Here is a 20346-nt window from a genome sequence, read left to right on the forward strand (position 1 = left end):
GAAAAACACAGATATGCTTTTTGAACCAGGATGCAATTTATATAACTAGAAAGAAAGTAACATTACCAAGTCCATTCCAATGTACCCAGCCTCAGGGCATCTAACTGAATACTCAGAAAATCCTGCTGGCTTACTGAATTTAATTGCATGAGAAAATATGTTTTGAATACCATAATGCTATATTTATGAATAAGAAATCTAATGTGAATGTTTCCAAGTAGAGAATATGATTTTAAGTGGTCTGAAGTATAACTTTCTCTGATATTTTTAAAAGATACTTTTAATGTACTTTTTTCCCCCACATTTTTTACTGGTGTATTATAGTTGTACATAATGGTGGGATTCGTTGTTACAGATTCATACATGAACACAACTCTGATAACTTCTGAATAAATGGCTGCTGTTCTGGTAACAGGGCAAAAAGAAGCTACCACCCACCTCACAGGTTCCCCTGTAAAAAAACGTTCCCAGCAGCCAGAGCAGCAAATGCCTAGTTCGTGTCCACTGAAAACCAAATTATTACCTCAGCGATGATGTCTACAACCTTAGGCAAGCAGTGTATTGATTCTCTAGGGTACATTCTCCAGTGACACTGAGGGGAGCTATGGGAAAGTGGACATGCACAAATACACCGTGGCTAAGATGCACAAATACAGCATGGCTAAGATGCACAAATACAGCATGGCTAAGATGCTAATCCAGAATTTACTGGAAGCCACATTAAGAATCAAAGGGTGCCCACTCTGGTGCCCTACTAATACCACCTTTATGGCCAACAAGTTTTCTGTGAGAGAAACCTGTCTTTCCATTTTATTTATATCCCTCCAAAAGCAGATCATACTGATTTGACAACTGTCTTCCAGCTGAGGGCTAATTACTTGGAGAGCCATAATGCAAATGGCACTGGATCAAAGCAGATTAAGTGAGATTTAATCCTTTGGAAGCCCAGGAGAATATTAGGAGAGTGGAGCTCAGGGCTGAATAGATACTATATTCTTCTTTGGTTCTTTGTTCCCTGATCAAATCAATGGAAATGAACCTGCAGTGCCTCTTGGAGCAGAGCTGGCAGAAGCCCTGCCACGGGGCGCCTGTTTGCACTGCCTCCCTCTCTGGAGTGACGCCACTGTCACAGTGCTTACTACAGTGGAAAATTTATACTTTGGCTACAAACAAGCAGATGCTTCAAGTCTAATGGAGGACCATTTCAAATGCCGCAATCTGTCTTTTAGGGCCCAGGAACAACTGCATTTAGGAGTTTCTGTTTCACAGAAAAATTAGTTTCCAGGGCATTAACCAAGTGCTAACCAGCTATTTCTCCCAAGATTGCCACTGTGATAAGATGTAATTAACTTGCAAGAACTTAAGTTCTTTTCTCTCTCTATAGTTAAGCTATTTGACTTGAGCTCCCTATGTCCTTGGACAGGATGGGACCAAGATACTGGAGAAGGAGCTGGATTTATGTTATGTATGTATTTTCAACTAGCAAGTCCAAATAATAGGGGTATCTGGACTATCACAAACTGACATTTGATGGCTCCAATAAGATTCCTGAAGCTAGGGGTGGAAAAATGGCCAGGTTACACAACCAACACAAATGCAAACCCACAGTGACGCTAGCTGGCCACCACCACCTCACCACCCTGAGCCAAGCATAGGGCTGAGGGCATCGGAGGGAGACTAGGAGCAGGTAGAAATGCCAAGGCGCTTAGTTCTAAGAGAAGGTGGAAACGGGGGAGAGATACCTGCCAAGACTCTTGTTTTTCACTGCGGCAGGCATGGCTGCTGCCAGGGACAGACGCACCACCAGCAGGCCAGACCTTGGGCTCCCTGGTTTAGAGCTGGCTCGGCTCTCACTTCCTCTTCCGAGCCAACAAAGCCACCAGTGTTCCCACTCCAGAGTGAACTCCAGCACTTCTGAATCAACTGCTCATCTCTACAGCTAGGCCTTTCTGCACCACTTCTCATCCACAGTTATTCTTTTTTTTTTTTTGAGCAATGAAAGAAACCATACAAATGGCAAACAACTGTCTGTATTCCCTGTCTCATTTGAACAATGAAAAATATGGGTGCTGTGATCTCAAAACAAAATCTTCACTATGGTGAGCCACACAAGAGCCTGTACTTGGAAACAAAACAAACCAGGCATGGCATAAGGTGACCTCTGCTAGCCGGAGTTCTCACATGTTCCATGTTTCCTGATTCTTGGCACAGAGAAAAGTGGAAAAATGTCCTCTGCCCCCATCCACAGATGAGGTCACAGGAGAGGATGGATAAGCACTCTCTTCCCCACACTGCATGTATTTATTGGTTCCACTTCAATTTAAGATAGGTTCCTTGTCTGCTGTCTAGTTTGGCAACATTTAGAAGTGAATCACTGTATGATCCACTACCTTCAGAGAACAGTGGCTTCGATTCGACTGCTGGGCTGAATCCCTAACAGCAGGATCTGGATTAGATCTTTACTCTTTACCCTTGTCTTCATGTCTCCCAGGCCCCCACCTGATCAGCTACACTGGCAGGGCTCCTTAAGTCCTGCCCTTGACCATGAGAGAGGCACCTTCCTAAGAGAAGTCCAGCTTCTGAGAGCACAGATCACAAGGCTGGTCCAGGAAGGTTTGAGCGCAACAGCTTTGAAGATTAGAAGACAGAACCACCAGAATAAAAGATCGATGCATGAGCATCCACAAAGATAGACAGAAGGAAAATCAGGAAATGAAGCAAAAAAAACCCAAAAACCCAAGGACACAAATAGTAATACAAACATTAAAAAAAAAAAAAAGGTTAAGGGTGGGGGGAAAAGAAAAGAAAAAAGTGATTGACATACACACAAAGATTCTAATGAATATCGTACTGGGAGCTCAGTTCTTCCATGATTAGCCAACGTCACTGTTCTTGTTAGAAACTCTATGATCTCATTTATTTCAAATCAACTACTCAGTGAATTCTGCCACCAAAAGAGGAGACACTCTTTCAAGTGTGAGCCTGAAAGAAGCTATGTGACAGGAGTCCCACTGGGTTTTCTGAAGGAAGGCCACTGTCCACTGACCAGCCATTGTTCTTCACTTCTAGAAATTCATCTGAAGTCCAAATTAGTTTTGATTAACTAGCATTTCAAAACAATATGTTTTTGCAAATATTTTTAAAGGAAGCACAGGGCAGGGCAGAATCTAAGACTGCTCCTTGCCAAAAAGCAGGTAAATCTCAAGAGTAGGCAGTTTCTTCTCTTCTGGAAGATCTCCAGGATGAGAATCAAAACTACCCATTTCAGGCTGTGGCTGTGGCTGTGGCCCAGTAGAGCACTTGCCTAGCATGCACAAGGCCCTGGGTTCCTTCCATCCCCAGCACTATGAACAACACAACAAAAACAAAAAACTATCCATCTCCAAGGATGGAAGCATTTTATCCCTCAATGGTCAAGGGGTTCTTTGTCACACTCAGTCAGGAATTCTGTGTTAGTCATACCCATCTGCTCTGCTCAGTCTGTATCTTCCAGATGGGGAGTCACCAACATGGTTTGACTCACCCTGCTATCATTCCCATTCCATAGATAAAGAAACTGAGGCCCAGAGAGGTAATATGACACAGTAATGGTGAAAGCTGGGATTCCAGACACATATACTTGACACGTTATTAAAACCATGGCAAGCAAAGCACCCATCCTATTCCTGGCACATTTTGATTATTTCCCCCAATGAACTGAAAAGCTTCACTTAAGGCCATTGTCTTGGTATAGTCTGTGAATAAAAATTCCTTAGTGAATTTCTCTGATTGTAACTGTTAAAATCACTCATGGTTTTCAACAGACACGATTTGAGGATAGCTATCCTGGATAAAGTTCAAATAAACCAGATTGATGTTTCTAGAAATGGTTTTCCACAACTTACATCTTAAAAAGTGAACTCATTAGTCCAAGAGGAAAAAAAGAAAGAAGGGGAACAACATCAACAAAAAAAGCAACCTGGATTTATTCTGCCTCTCATCAAAACAATACTTATCACATGTGAAAGCAGAGAGGGTTGGCACTGTGCTCCCCAGACACTTGGCAGTTCATTTTCTCTCATGCCTGTGACTAAAACCAGACTTGCAAATTAAAAATATGCCTATCATTTTTTTCTAGGACAATTCAAACACAGGAGTCTGCAAAATTACCCACACAAACATTGATTTAAGCAACATGAATGAAGAATTAGAAACAACCTTGAGATCTATTTATTTTCCAAATAACAAATGGTAAGAGATTTTTTTTTTTTCCAAATTGGTTGGGGTAAAGATCAAGAATATAAAGTCACAGTCCTGATAATACAGTTACTTAGCAGATACTAACTGCCTTGTAGATTCTATGTAAAAAACATAGCCAATAAGAAAACAAAACAAAAAAACCCAATCCTAAAAAATTTACCAGGAGGGGGAAGAAATCATGTGTGCCTCCAACCACTTTTTGAGAATAGGGAAAAAGAAGGGGATGTAGCTCAGGGACAAAATGCTTGCCTAGTGTGTGTGAGGCCCTGGGTTCCATCCCCTGCACCACAAAAAATAAATAAATTACAACAAAATCCACACACCCCCACCCCCCAAAAAAGGGCTTTAAAGAAAATAAAAGGAATAGAAAAAACAGAGAGAAGATGATGTGCTGGGAACAGAATTTCACAAGTTGATAGCATTTTAATGGGGCCGGCATTCTGCACTCGGCTCTACCACTTTTCAAGAGACCTTGTCACACAATTTTATCTCACTTGTAAGTGGCATCACTAAGGACGTCTAGTTAAAAGTCTAGAAAACATGACCCAGTGGAAATCTAATACTAAATCTTATTTCATGGTTATCTTGGAAAAACCACACGATCAATCCAGACCTATCCTCTTAACCTAACAGGTTCATAGATTTAAATAGTCACTCATCAGCCACTCTGGGGAGGTGACTGTGTGACGTCAATGCAGTGGATAAGAGACAAGTTATTTCAAGCACCCATTTTGTGTACCTAATGATGAGCACATTAATTTATTTATAATGCCAGCTAAAGCCCTTCGAAAATTATTTCCGATTTCAAAGGGATTTTATTTATTACGGTACAGGGGGTTGAACTTGGGGTGCTCTACCACTAAGTTACATCCCCATTCCCCTCCCTTTTTTTTGAGACAGGGTCTCACTGAGTTGCCTGACCTGGCCTTGAACTTGGATTCCTCCCGCCTCAGCCTCTCAGTAGGTGAAGTTACAGGCATGAGTCGTCTCACCCAGCTTCAAAGAGATTTTAGAGGGAAGATAACTGCTGTTTTAGAACCTGCTATGTGCCAACCACGCTATCAGGTACTTTTCCAAGTGATTTTATTTTATTTAAAAATCAAGTATAAAACGCTGTAGTTAGACTTGACAGCCAGATCCTTATAGACTATGTGAGGATGAATTAAGCTAGTGCTCGGTCAAAGTAAAATTCATCAAGAGTATAAATTTCGGGTATTATTATATCCTGGGTCAGAGTGAGCAAGTCCCCATCTCTCAGCTCTGATGAATGCCACAGTCACTGTATAAAGAGGCAGGAACAAGGCCTATAGGATGGCAACAACAGCAGTGGCATCCTAGTCCAGGGAACTTCCCTGGATGGTAAGCTGGAAGTACTAAGGTGACACAGAACTGTGGGAAAACTGAGCCCAAGGGCTAAATCTTTACTGGCTGCTATTTACAGAGGGAGAGGTTGCCCAGACAACAAAGGGCTTCAGAGCTAGAGCCCAGGTGTGAGGTGTGGCTCTGGGATTACAGATGTTGGATGTTACCCGAATTCCCTTTTGCCCCTTTTTTATTCCATGAGAGTAGGCAGATTAAGAACCCCATGCCATGCCTGCCACCTAGCTAACACAATCATGAGCTCAGAGCCAAACTTGGTTCATAAGTCACCAGCTTCCTTTCCTGGACGATTTGTGCATTAATTATTTACTATTTTATAACAAATTATTCTAATGCTTAGTGGACTGATAAAAGCATTTGTTATCTCACATTTTCTGTGGGTCAGGAATTTGGAATCAGCTGGGTAGCTCAGGCTCAGAACTTCTGTGAAGCTTAGTGAGGATGGAGGCAGGAAATAGTCATCTGAAGGCACGGCTAAAGCTAAGGAATGGATGCAATCTACAGTCCACAGGCCCAATCTGGCCCAAAGCCTGTTTTTGTAAATAAAGTTTTATTAGAACACAGTCATCCTTTTTCATTTACATGTTGCCTATGGCTATTTTTAGACTACCATAGCAGAATAGTCATTATGGAGACTACATAAGACATATGCTTAAAATATTTATTATCTGGTAATTTACAGAAAATATCTGGAAACTCCTGGCCTAGAAAATCTGTATCCAAGATGGTTTGCTCACAGGGCTGCTGACAATAGGCCATGTTCCTAGTCATGTGGGCCTCTCCTCTGGATGCTTCAGAGTCCTTACAACATGGAGCTGGCTTCCTGAAGGCAAGGGAATAAGGGCAGAGCCAGTGTGTGTGTGTGTGTGTACGTGTGTGTGTTTTAAATAACCAACCCTTGGAAGAGACATACCACCATTTTGCAGTATTATATTTACTGCTTACTATAACACTAAGATACAAGGTGGGAAGGGACTTCCCAAAGGTACACTTACCAAGAAGCATGGATCACTGAGGACCCTCTTAGAAACTGACATCAATAGGTACAGACCTATTCCCTACACTATAAAATCAGGGGATAGGATAGGATAATTTCTTTAGAATTTTTCAACTCTAACATTTGACAATTATATAATGCAGAGAATTTCTGAGATGTTTTTATTTCTGAACTTCAATCACAGAATACACAGTCATCCCTCAGTATGAGGGATTTTATTTCAGCCACACATACCCTTCCCCTTGGGCCAATGGACACCAAAAATATGTAGATACTCAAATCCCTTACATAAAATAGCAATGCATTTACATATAATCTATGCACATCCTTCTCTGTGTGTGTATATGTGAGTGTGTGTGTGTATGTGTGTGTGTGTGTGTGTGTGTATATATATATATATATATATATATATATATATATATAGTGTGTGTGTGTGTGTGTGTGTGGTAGTGGGGTTTGAACCCAGGACCATGTACATGTGAGGCAAGTGTTCTACCTCTGAGCTACACCCTAGCCCTACTGTATAAAGTAAGACATCTCCAGATCACAGCTAATATCTAACACAATGTAAATGCTCTCTAAATAGTTAATAGACAGTATTGTTCAGCACATAATGATGGAGAAAAAGTCTGTATATGTTTATTAAAGACACAATTTATTTTCATAATAGTATCCATCTCAGGTTTGTTGAACATGTGGGTACAGAAACCATAAATATGGAAGGCAAACTGTAGTCAATTAATATTTGTTACTCAATTTTAGCATCTGTATTTTCATTTTGACTTATGTTCACCATAATATTATCATTTATGTTGGCAGAACCATTATTAGTGTGAAGTGATTGTTTTCCTTTAAGGTAGTATTTCAAAGAGTTCTTAAATTCAAACATTTCTTGTTTCTTTAATTCTATCCTTTGGAGAAAGAGACAGCTAACCAAATGTGCTGTTCTCAGGGATTACTTTAAAAGTCCATATTCCTTAGTCCATAGGTCACTATGTTTTTAATCCAATTTCTTTGGCCTACAATCATTGCAAGATACAACATTCAATCACATCACTGAAATCTTGTAGCACTGTAAATCAATGGAAAATAATATTGGATATTATGTTAAATAAAAAATTCCTATTTTAGCAGTTCAATAGTAATAAACAAACCTTAAAAAAGGCTTCCTACCCATAATAAGTGTTCAATAATGGCTTCCTGAATTTCATATGCAAATATAACACAAGGAAGATAATTTCAAATTCCAAGGACTAACATTTAGTACTATAAAAAGTACAAAGGGATGAAATTTTTCCCCTAATGTTATATATTTAACTAATGATCCACTCACTCAACAAATACAAATTCATCTGAAGTAATCCTGCCCCAGGAAGCTTCTAGTAGGTGGTCACAGACAAATTATCTTTGACCTTGATGAAGTCCACAGTCATAACATAAAAGGTGGCATGTGGTGAAATATACATAATTTAGATCTTAACAATGTTTAAGTATTAAATACATGGCACTTGGGTTACACTTTGTGAGATAAAGCTCCTGCCTCCCTGAGCACAGAGCCCTCACTAATCATTTAAACTAGCAGTACAAGGTCAATTTACCCAACATTTCCCTAATCTTTCTACTCCCTCTAAAGACAAATGCAAATTTAAAAGATTTGTTTTCATCAATGATTTACTCCTAAAGATAAAAGATGCTAGAAAAACAACAACAACAATAACTGTGTTAAGATTATTCTTTTAGGATGCTACTCCAGCATCTTCTCTGTCTTTCTGGATTACCAAAGAATCTTTTTCCTTAGTCCAGAAACTTGTCTTTGGTTCACTGAATCCTATTTTGGTGGAAAGTAAATGGACCTGGGTTTGGTAACAACCATTGCCGCCACCATATTTCTTTATAACTTTTTATAACTTTTTTATAACTTTTTATAACTTTTTTATAACTATTTCTTTATAACTTTATAACTTTTTTTTTTCAGTGATAGGGATCAAATCCAGGGCCTTGTACAAGCTAGAAGAGTGCTCTACCACTGAGCTCTATACACAGCACATCTTCACAACTTCTGGTTTGACCAGTATAATCTTTAATATCCTAAATCATTTAGTAAAAAAGTGAGTATGTTGATAACCAGCCAGGAAAACCAAGAGCTACTCTTACATCTGTTAGCCCTCATGGCCACGGAACTGTTAATAAATACAGAATCCGAGACTGGGGACCTTACATGTCTTACTGGAATATATCTTTTGTTGTTGTTTTTAAACACACAGTTTTAAGCATTCTGAATCACCTAGAATAATTTGTTTTGGAGAAATTTTATTCTTTACAAACACAGATAGGTTTTAGTGACACATGTGAACACTATCCAAAGCATACAGCCAAAGCTTCCCCAGCACATTGACCTGGAGGCCTTCCCAGTGGAAGGGACTGGTGCCTCCACACCTGCCACTCACACTGTTTCTGATCTACTGGCATGGCAACTAGGAAAATGATAAATTTTATTCCATATCGTGGCCTATTTAGTAGTTACACAAGTAAAAATAAATCTGGTTCTGATTTGGCCATGCGTCTTACATCTGGGGGAAAAATTAAGACATACAGATTTTAAATTTTTCTTAGAAAATCAGGGAGATAAGCAGCAACTCACATAGACTGTTTTACTGGGAGAGACCAAAAAGATCAGAAAGGCTTTCAAGAGCTGTAGTCTTATTTAATATCTGGATGCCTTAAAGAAATTTTCTCAAGGGAGAACCGACAACATAGGGGGGAAAGTGTGCCATCAGTGGTAAGAGAGGACTGCTCTGGAGCCTGAATTTGTTAGTTGGTTTTCTAGCTAACAAGTACAAAGGACAAATTGTTTTCAAATTCCATCTGGCCGAACTTGGGGTTATTTTACGGTCTTAGGAAGCTACCACTTTTACTGATGTCAACCGCAGTCATTCTTTTTGATTAAAAAAAAAAAAAAGTACTCGAACTTTGTCAAGGACAGGCATGGGGTCTGGAAGCGCTGTGTGGGACTCCTCAGAAAGCATTCTCTTCCCCAGTGATCACAGAAAGTCATGTGCCTTGCTTCCATTTTTGCTAGAGCACTTACTCTAACACTCTTCTCTTTTTATCCAAGGACATCATCATAATTTATTTAATACACTGGCTTCTGAACTATGTATGAGTCAACAACCTCACCTTGATTAAGCAAAGATTTATTGAGAGTCTGCTGGGCACCAGGCCTTGCGCTGTGCCAGGTATCACCTGGGTGGTGGGAATGTCACAACTCAAACGGGAGATGGAAGCAGAACCAAACACAGTGGGCCACACTCAGAAATGGGGGCAGGGCCTACATCACACTATGGGGGAGGCTGACCGCAGCGGGCAGGTCAAGGGTAGTCAGAGTTACAAGCAGCAGGGGAGCCTGGGAGCCCTGCTAGACCCAAAAGTGAGAAGAAGAATGGCAGGAGAGGATACTAAAAAGAGGTGGACAGGAGCCAATAATTGTTAAGAGCATCAGTCTCCTTTCAAGAAGGTTATCATGTATCAGCTGGAGAAAGATCTACTGTGTGAAGAATAGCCTGTGACAGGCTGACAGGCCTTGCCCCGAGAACAGCTCTGAAGAGTCACTGGCACGTGCAGAGGTTTAAAACAGTGCTTGGCTCTGGTTCTCAACCTCTACACGCCGGTTACTACTGCCCTCTCCTGTTGCCCTCTTGACTATTACTTCTGCAGAAGTGCAATCCTGACTCAAGATCTGGATCTGGCATTAGAGTACCACTCTATCCTAGAACTCCTTGGGGTCCCCCAAGTGACCCAGGGTGTCCACACATGAGGTATCCTCTTCCTCCCTCAGCATTCTATGCCCCGCACTCCACATGTGCACCTGACACTGTCACATTCCAGCCTCATTCTGATCTTATGAGGCAGGCACCATATTCCTTGGCTCTATTCAAATGTCAAGGAGACTATAACACAGAAAGGTCATGTCACCTGCTCAGTGGCTGAAGAGGATTGTGAACAAGCTGCTGGTACAGGAAGAATTGGGGTGGGCGGGTTGGGGTGGGGGCACTGGATCAGATGGCCACCCAAACTCTGAAAACAGTGTCAATTCTAGCTTCCCTTTACCTCCAGCCTACTGGACCCAGACCTGACTTTAGACCTGAGAACCATCCTGTCCCCAAAGTCTGTGGTTCTGGCATTGCTGGACACTGGCTTTCTTAGAGGCTCTTTTTTCAGATTCAAAATTTCATTGTTTTTTAAATTTTAGTTTTTAGAAACTTTAGATTTTCAGAAAGATCAAGCAGACAGCAGAGCCCCATATAGCCTACTACAAACATTTAATGTGAATATATGTTGTCAAATCATTATGTGATTGTCTACCCAAGTCAAACACTTTAGCACCCTCATTCTATGCTGTGAATTCTCATACTTTCCATTAAAAATGCTCATGTATCTACCATAACTTGAGAGCACAAAGCAGGGGAAGAAAAGTTCAGAAGCTCTTAGGAAATGTTGGGGAAATGGTTAAAACACATTTAACCCTATTAATGTGTTTTTTTGTTGTTGTTGTTGTTATTATTTTTTTTTTCTGGTGCTGGGGATTGAACTCAGTGCCCAGAGTCACACACACTAGGCAAGTGTACTACCACTGAGCTATTTCCCCCTGCCCAACAAAGAACTTTTCTAAAAAATATTTTATTAGTTATAGATGGACATAATGCCTTTATTATTTATTTTTTATGTGGTGCTGAGAATCAAACTCAGTGCCTCACACATGCTAGACAAGTGCTCTACCCCTGAGCTAGTAGTCCCCCTGCCCAACAAAGAACTTTTGATGAGGCTTGGGAGTCTCATGCCTGACTTGAGGCTTCTGGGAGCTGTAATAAGCATAGTGATATCTTTTTAAGGTCCTCATCTTGCTCTTTTAACTGACTCCTGAGGCTGTTACCTTTCTCAGAGGCTCCAGGCAGCTGACCCTGATCCTTGGCTGGGATGTGTTCCCTGGCTTAGGGAGGGCTGGTTGCCTGGGCTGGTTAAGTGGTGACAGCTCTAGGATGTTGTGTCCTTGTGCTCCAGGCCATCAAGTTATCAAATGGTTCCTGGATAAGACTCCTTTCTATTTTTAATTGGATCTTAAAATGACTGAGAGTTGAATAAATCAATTTGAATAGAAATAAAAGGGCATCACTAGGATGGTATTTACCGTGTAGAATTCTTCTTAAAGGTCTCAACCTACTGAAGCCTGATCATTTGAAGATGCCCTTTGCAAAGCAAACTGTTTTACTTTCCTCAGTTGGCCTCTCACCTTTAAATGTTTCTAATTTGCCTATATATTTGGAAACACTGCAGTTTCCTATTTGAAATGGAAAAAGCTCTGTTTGCAGGACATTTCCTTCCATGTTCTCTATTGCTTTCACTGCCACCCCTCCCATGGCTAGAGAAACAGTTGACTATACAGGGCACTTCTCCACGTGAGCTCCTGCCTCAGGATCATTTGCTCTGGTTAAAAGGTTGATTTCTGGGCCTTTCCAAGACCATGGGATGAGTCTTTGACTTTATAAAGCAAAAAAAAAAAAAAAAAGGTTTTGTGAACCTGGTCCAGAGCATACTCGCTCACACACTCACTCATCTGAACTCAGGACTTTTTGTTGCTGCAGGGTGGCGTTTGGCAGAGAGATGTAGTAAGGGGGAGGTTTTCTTAAAATGTAGGTTCTTGGGTCCCACCTTAGATTTAGGGAATCAGTGTGTTCAGGGCACAGAGTCCAGATACATGTGTTTTTCAAAAGTTTTACATTTAAAATACACAACCTTGGCAGGCTCAGTGGCACACACCTGTAATCCCAGCAACTCGGGAGTTGATGCAGGAGAATCACAAGTTCAAGGCCAACCTCAGTGACTTAGCCAGACCCTGACTCAAAGTAAAAAAGTGTAAAAAGGGCTGGAGGCACAGCTCAGTGAGAAGAGCACTTGTGTAGCATGCACAAAGCCCTGGGTTCAATCCTTAGTACCAAATACAAACAACAACAAAAAACAGCATTATTCAAAAACTGTCTGATGACTTAAATTTCTCAATCATACCTTGTCCATAAAATAGGAATTGAGTTGAAAACTAGAAAAATTCAAGCATAAATTAAATATAATATAATAATTATAACTATTAACAATTTCTATTGACAGGCTACTATCAATTTCTAGTCACTTAACAGTCACAAGGTCCAGGGACAGGACAGATCATTAATGAGATGCACTCTTAAATATATATATTTTCAGTTACTCTATTTTTTTTTTTAATCTGGGTCGGGGACCCAGCAGAAGCTGTCTCTGCTTTTGGCCCAGGGGAGCAGCCCAGTGAGTTGAGGCTACACTTAGTTACAAAGCAGATGGTAAAATGTCACAGGAAAGCAAAGGAGAAAAAAAAAATCTACATCCTAGAAATGGCTCCAGTTCAGCAGGTAAACCAAAGGCCTTGCCAATTAGCTCCACTCTTTGAAAAGCATGAGGTGGTGCTGACCTTCTGGTCCTTCTGGACCCCCTGGGCTGTGAGACTAGGAAAAATCTTTGTCTCTCCCTGATAGCAGCACGAACTGCGGGCCCTCGCAGCAGTGTGGGCCTTGTGGCAAAGCCTTAGGTCAGCAAGAAGGTGGCAAAGCCTTAGGTCAGCAAGAAGGAAGCCACTGCTACTGGATCTTCTGTCCAAACTTTGATTCTCAGATTAATAATTACAAGAAAAGAAAAAAGTAGAGACAGGAAGGGAGGAGCGCTCTTCCTGAGTTTGTTCGATGCTGAGAGATCCTGACCACAGTACTCATCATGGCCTCCTGCCCTTTCTTTGGCACAGAGAGCTTAAAAACCATCTTGAGGCTGGGGTGTGAATCAGTGGTAGAACATGGGTTCCCACCTCAGTACTGAGGGGAAAAATCCTCTTTAGAAGAAGCCAGAGATGTCCTATTTGAAGGCATGTGGTAAATAACACCAAGTCAAAGCCCAATTGACAATTCTCTGTCTCTCCAGAACATAAGAGCAATATCAGCATCCAAATCACCTTTTCTTACAAGAGACTGTTAATAGAGAATCACATCTATGTCCTCAGGAGGAAAAAACTCCAAAGAAACTTAAAATCTCTTAGATTTTTTTCTTCTTTTCAAGTAACGCGAGGTAGAATTTTGGCCAGTTTTCATTTGTCAATTAAGATGAGTGTAAATAAACTTTCCTTTGGAGTTATGGCTTGCCCGCTGTCAGGAACAGTGCTTCTGAAGGAGTCTCAGAGCTGACTGGAGATGTCACTCAGCCATGGCCACAGTAAATACACACCCTGACACCCCAGCAGAAAACAACAGCCCTGCCTCAGGCCTTCAGGTAAATGTATTTAATGACCTTGAAGCATGTTAATCATAACAGAGATCAATAAAAACATTTTTTGCTTTTTATATAAAGCTGTGGTAACATGAAATACTGAGGGGAAAGATTATTAACACAAGGCAAGATCTTGTCTTGACATTGAATTAAACATGTACACACTAGTCAGGAATCTGCCTGCCATAACCTACAAACATCACCAAAAATATAATCATTGGAGAAACAAAGCTCATGTAACCAACTCAGAGTCCATCAACAGATGAATGAATGGAGAAAATGGGGTACATATATACAATGGTATTATATTCAGTCATAAATAAAAAAATGAAATCATGGCATTTTCAAGAACATTCAGATGTGAAATGATTGGGCTATGGAAGGAAGCCTTGACCCAATAAATAAATTAATTCCCAATGGATTTAACTGAGCGGTAACTGAAGGTGGGTAAGGTATGGCTGAAGGTGGGCATGGTGGGGGGAGCATGCCTTTGGGGTATGTATTTTCTATATGGCAAATGGAATCTTTCTCTGTTTCCTGATCATCAAGTGAGCCACTTCCCTTCACCACACTCTTCTGCCATGATGTTCTGCCTCACCTCGAGCCCTGAGGAATGGAGCCAGCTGTCTATGGGCTAAGACATCTGAAACCGTGAGTCCTCCTCTAAAATTGTTCTTGTGTCAATCTTTTAGTCACAGCAATGAATAAGCTAAAACATGTACCTTCCCACACAACTTTAAACCAACACCTCAAGTTTTTTTCAACACACATTTTTTTTTCTTCCTCTTTTTAGTATTTTTATTGGTACATTATAGTTGCACATAATAATGGTATTATAACTTGGCCATATCACTCCCTAAACTACCCTCCACCTTGCCCTTCTCCCATTCCCTGATTCCTTTCATCCACTGATCTCCCTTTGATTTCCATGAGACCCATGCTCTCACCCCATAACCTTTCTTGGCCTTTTACCTCTCCATCTCCCACATACAACACTTGATCTTTTGAGTTTGGCTTATTCTTTACCTAATGGTCTCTAGTTCCATCCATTTTTCCTGAAAGTGCCATAATTTCATTTTTTAATTTATGTCTGAATAAAATACCATTTTATATATGTACTCCATTTTCTCCATTCATTCATCTGTTGATGGACTCTGAGGTTGATTACATAGTTTGACTATTTTGAATTGTGCTGCTATACACATGGGTATGCATGTATTACTATAATATGATGACTTTAATTCTTCAGAATAATACCAAGAAGTGGTATGGCTGGATCATATGGTGGTTCCATGCCCAGCCTTTTGAGGAATCACATATTGATTTCCATAGTGGTTGTATTAATTTACAATCCCACTAACAGTGTAAAAATGTTCCTTTCTCTCCACATCCTCTCCAACATTTAATACTGTGTGTATTCTTGATAACCACCATTCTGACTGAACACCTAAATTTTCATCATAAATTAACAGATGTGAAATATATTTTCTAGCATATGATAACTATCAGCACAAAAATAAAGTCATACTTTTAAAGCCATTCAAAGGATTTTTCATATTGTAGTGATATGAAATCCATCACCATCCATTTGAAAAATACATAAATATGCTCTTAATTAATAGTTAAATTTTTCCCCCTCACTGAAATCATATTTTCATTCAAGGAATTTTATCCTAGAATTTTTTTTTTTTTTGCTTTAAAGTCTTTATAAAGCACTCTCTCATACTTAGCTATAATAGTATAAGTTGAAATTTAAAAGCTTTTAAAATTCCATGTGACATACATCTCTCTCTGTAAGTGTTAAAAATAAATATTCTTACAACTGCTGAACATAACTTTTTGGATACACTGAAGAGATTCATCTCTTAAAGAGAAGGATTTGGCTTTGGTGATTGGGGGGGGGGTGCTTTACTGAACTCAGCTTAGCCTCTAACATCTCCATTTTAAAAGGTTCTGTCACCTGAGAGGTTTTCATACTGGGATCCAGGCAAAGGGTAAGGCTCATTATAGAAGGGAGGTGCTCCTTTCTTCTGAAAAGTGGGACAAGGGCCATCAAGAAAGGAGAAGTGGCCAGGATGGCCAGCAGGACACAGGGGCATCCTTGGGCAGTTAACATCTTAGGAAACAGTACATGTATAACAAACCAAACATCTGAAAACCCGGGCCCTAAAACTATCTGCACCCACATGTTCCTACCAAAGTCGGAGGAGCATGGCTGTTTGGAGGCGCTACACTCTGCCTACCCTTCTCTGTCCATCCTATTTTTCTGGCCCTCACTCTGTCTCTCCTTCAAACAAATGCAAAGCATATACTTTAAAACACTTGAAATTCCCAGCCCATGGGTCTGTCCTCCTGTCTTGATGTCTCTCTGACCTTAATTGAGAGGTTTACAGAGGAATTTACAAACAAACCTCATTTGCCTCATATTGCTACTTGGTCTCCATACTTGATTCATAGCCACAAACTTAATGCAAAAAATTTATTTGATGTTAAAATAAAGTTTATTCTATTTCACCTGATGTGTACTTTTTCTAAGGGGGAAAAAGGGCTTACGATGAGTGTGGGGCAGGGAATAGAGGAGGAAAGAGAAGGGAAAGTGGAGGATGTGCTCACATGTGCCCACATGTGTCCAAAAAATGGCTTAAGGAATTATTCAAATCACCAACATGAGGATCATTCCCTATTTACTTACATTAACCTTTTAAGTGCCGAAAAGTGTACTGATAACAAATGGCAAATAAGACCCCCCCCTCCCGAGAATTACTTTTGACTTCAAAAAAGTAAGACATACATAGTCAGAAAATTCAAACTGTATATGGAAAGGAAAATCTAATCACTCTCCTCAAAGGTATCTACCATATGGAGTTTGCTGTGAGCTCTTCCAAGAAAAACAAATGCACCTATCAGTAGTCATTCCTTTTTCTTTGCTTCCCTTTTTCCTTTTGTAATTTGACTCAAAGGCGATTGTATTTCTGTGTCTTGTTTTTTTCTACTTACAGCCAGTGCATATGTGTGTGTGTGCATGCATGCATGTACAAATACACATACACACACCAGCACAAATTTCTTTTAAGATAGGATCATGGTTTTATTATATGAATATACCATCATTTATTTAATTAGAAGAATTTGTTGTCTCCAGATTTCTGCTAGTAAAAATGTCTCTGCAACTATATTTTGATACACTGCAGATACAGCCATAACCTTAGCAAGAATCATTTCTGTGTTGCAGAATAATTCAAATCGTGATTCAACTGCATTCGAGAAAGGCTGAAGCAATTTACACCTCTGCCAACAGTACATAAAAGAATGTCCATTTCTCATATCCAATGACAGTGGGTTATCAACAACATTTCCTAATAGAACAGAATGTGGCATTTCACTGGTGTGTGAATTTACATTTCTTTAATTTTGTATGAGGTTAAGCATTTCTTCATTCTTTACCCTTTAATTACCAGATTCGGTTTGTAGAGACTTTTTTTGAACTAAAGATAGTAATCCTTTGTGACATATGCAGATATTTTCCCAGTTTGCCCAATTCCTTTGAGTTCATTTTTTTTTTTTGGTCATATAGAAGCTTTAAATTGTCCTTTAAGATTTGGGTTTGGGGTTCTAATTAGGAAAGCACCTCCCATTGGAAGATATCCCCAGGCTTTTTAATATACTTTTTATGGTTCAAGTTTTTCTATTTGAATCCTTCAACCATCTGTATCTGAGGCTGGAGGAAGGGGATTCATAAGTAATAAAACAAATAAAATGCAGTGATTTTCCAAAACAGCTCTTTGTCTCAAACCACATAATATCTTCTTTTTTCCACTAACATATTTGTCACTTTTAATATCAACTAAATTCCCAGTTTTATTTGGGTCCATTTAGGAATTCTGCTCTATTTTATTGATCTGTTCATTTACACCCATATTAAAAATGTATCTAATTATTATGATTACTGTATTATTCATAATGCTTTACTATTTGACAGAGCTTGGGACTTTTTCTTCATTTTTGGAAGTATTCTTGCTGTTTTCAAATGTTTATTTCTACATATTTGAATTGGGACTGCATTTATTTTTTAAATTTACTTATTTATATATGTATGTATTTTTAAGACAGGGTCTCACAAGCTGCCCAGGCTCACCTTAAACTTGCAATACTCCTTCTCAGCTTCCTGAATTGCTGGGAGGTGGTTGAGAGCCATTGCTCCTGGCCTGTCATTTCATTTTCACAGGATTGAATTTTTTTTTTAAATATCAGGAGAGTTTTAAAAATATTCTTTTTAAAAAATATTTTTTAGTTGTCAATGGATCTTTATTTTATTTATTTATATGTGGTGCTGAGAATCGAACCCAGGGCTTCATACACACTAGGCAAGAGCTCTACCACCGAGCCACAAGCCCATCACTAAAAATATTCTTAATTTAGATCATTATGTTCATAAATTATCACCTAAAGGTTTTATGTTTGGTTTCTTTTGTAAATGAGAATTTTCCTTTGATAATATGTTTAATTGGTTATTATTTCTTATGAATGGAAACAAATGAGTTTATATAAACTTTATAACCTGCTTCCTTACCAAATTTTCCTATTATTTTAAATACTTTATCTTGTGACCTTTAGATACATAATCTTCTAGTTTTCTAGTAATGACGAACTTGCCTAGTTCAGGTTACTTCTGGGTTTCTTAGTTCTTCCTCTCCTCTGTTGCTGTGGTAAGCATCTCCAGAACAAGGCTGAGTACCAGTGGAGAAAACATGCCTCCTGCCAAGACTGTGAATGCTTCAGGTTCCACCATGGAGCATGATGCTGGGTTTTGGTTTAAGATGTGAACACACTGGCTAGCCCATGTGCCAAAAGTGACCTTGCCTAAGACTCAGGAGCACAGGTCCCTTGATCTTCTCCTCTGCTATGTGATCAACGTGAGCACAGCTCTGTCCAGGGCCAGGCTCTCCCTCTTCTGGGGAGACCCCACCTAATCAGGGACATATAGTACTTTAACGTGGGAATCCCCTGTCTATTGTGCTATCTTTGACCTCCTTGCTTCTGTAAGAGGGACAGCTAGTGCGGGTCCTCTTTATATATTTTCCCCATTCAATTCTCCAAACATACAAAACAAAACAAAAAATCCTGTGCAAAGTGGTAAAAGGCTGACGAGACTGTTGTCCAAGATGTCCTAGATGTAGAGCTCGTCTCCTTAGAAGATACTGCCTTATAGATTCTGGTACTTAAATCCCGATGTCTTACCAGAGATAACTAGCTCTGGGCATCCAGGAATTTTCTGTCTCCTTATTACAAGCAGAAAAGTCACCCAAATATGAGCTCCAGCATGGCTGCTTTTTGGTTCTCTCTCTGTTATCTGGTGGAATGTGGAAAAAATGGAAAAGCAGTTCCTCCTTTCATGGCAATTTTTGCTGCTTCTACCCACACATTTTCATTCTTTCTCATTCTCCGCAGGATATTATTCAGGATTCTATTTACTCACTTCTCCTTCCCTAAGATTTCTCTATAGAGCAGAATTAGAAACTATAGGGAGCAGCCCCAGGGTGATTCTCTGAATTCTCTGTCTGTACTTTGGTTGAATGCTAGTTCTAATCTTTATTTAACATTGCTTGAATCTTTTCATATGCTTAGTTTACTCCTTCAAACCTATTTGTTGCTCACGTTATTAGGATTTTGGTTTGGCTATGCCATCTTAAACTGGAGTCCTCTGGATTTATTTAAGTTGGTAATTCAATGCAAGAGAAAACATTTGACTCCCATGAATTATGCTTCCTCTCATTTGCTGAAGAAATGCTGGGCATTTTTTTCAGGACAGTTGCTCTTACCTGCTGCTTGAGTGCCTCCAAGGACTCAAATTCCAATCTGGCCAGTTTCATCTGGATATGTCGTGGTTTATCAGGTATGGCAAATGCAAGTATAAACTTTAAAGCCAGGAGTGCATGCTGAAAACAAGAAAGAGCATATGTTGATATGCTAACACTCACTCATGTGTGCAAGGAAACAAATTGGAACCTACCCAGTATGGGATTCTTTTCATTAACCTTAGGTACTTTTTAAGTATTGACTTGTGAAGTATCAAAGACTAATCAGTTATATTTAGTCCACCCCACTGTAGTCCATTCTCTTATGATTGATGTATTTTGATTTATTCTTTTAAAATTAATTTTTACCATAAATTGATATCCTAGGCCACCCTCAATGTTTTATAGAAAAATAAAGTTTATTCCAAAGTCTTCCACAATTTTTTTTCTACCTGAGCCTTAACAATGTATTTCAATGTGCACTATTTGTCAAGCTGATCCATTCTCTGCCCAACAATATCCCTCGGTGCTGCAGCACAGGATGAGCTTCAGTCAATGTTCTTGTGTCTTCGATACAAGGTGCCTTAAACCCTCCGCCTC

At 39.6% G+C, this 20346-nt stretch overlaps 1 protein-coding gene and 1 long non-coding RNA gene across 2 annotated transcripts in view; one reads left to right on the top strand and one right to left on the bottom strand.

Annotated features, from left to right (window-relative positions):
• Window positions 1-20346, bottom strand: part of Ano10 (anoctamin 10) — a 191851-nt gene that overhangs the window by 39234 nt on the left and 132271 nt on the right. Inside the window, exon 12 of the mRNA XM_046437177.2 lies at window positions 19771-19887. Within this exon, the coding sequence (XP_046293133.1) occupies window positions 19771-19887 (117 nt within the window). The remainder of the gene's footprint in view (window positions 1-19770; window positions 19888-20346) is intronic.
• Window positions 5026-19886, top strand: LOC131423893 (uncharacterized). The gene is made up of 3 exons (XR_009226029.1): window positions 5026-5304; window positions 14501-14602; window positions 19756-19886. It is a non-coding gene; the product is annotated as an uncharacterized LOC131423893 (long non-coding RNA).

The sequence above is a fragment of the Marmota monax genome, unplaced genomic scaffold, assembly GCF_021218885.2.
Source record: "Marmota monax isolate L192 unplaced genomic scaffold, Marmota_monax_Labrador192_F-V1.1 WCK01_AAM20220418_F8-fsc00021, whole genome shotgun sequence".
Lineage (NCBI taxonomy): Eukaryota > Metazoa > Chordata > Mammalia > Rodentia > Sciuridae > Marmota > Marmota monax.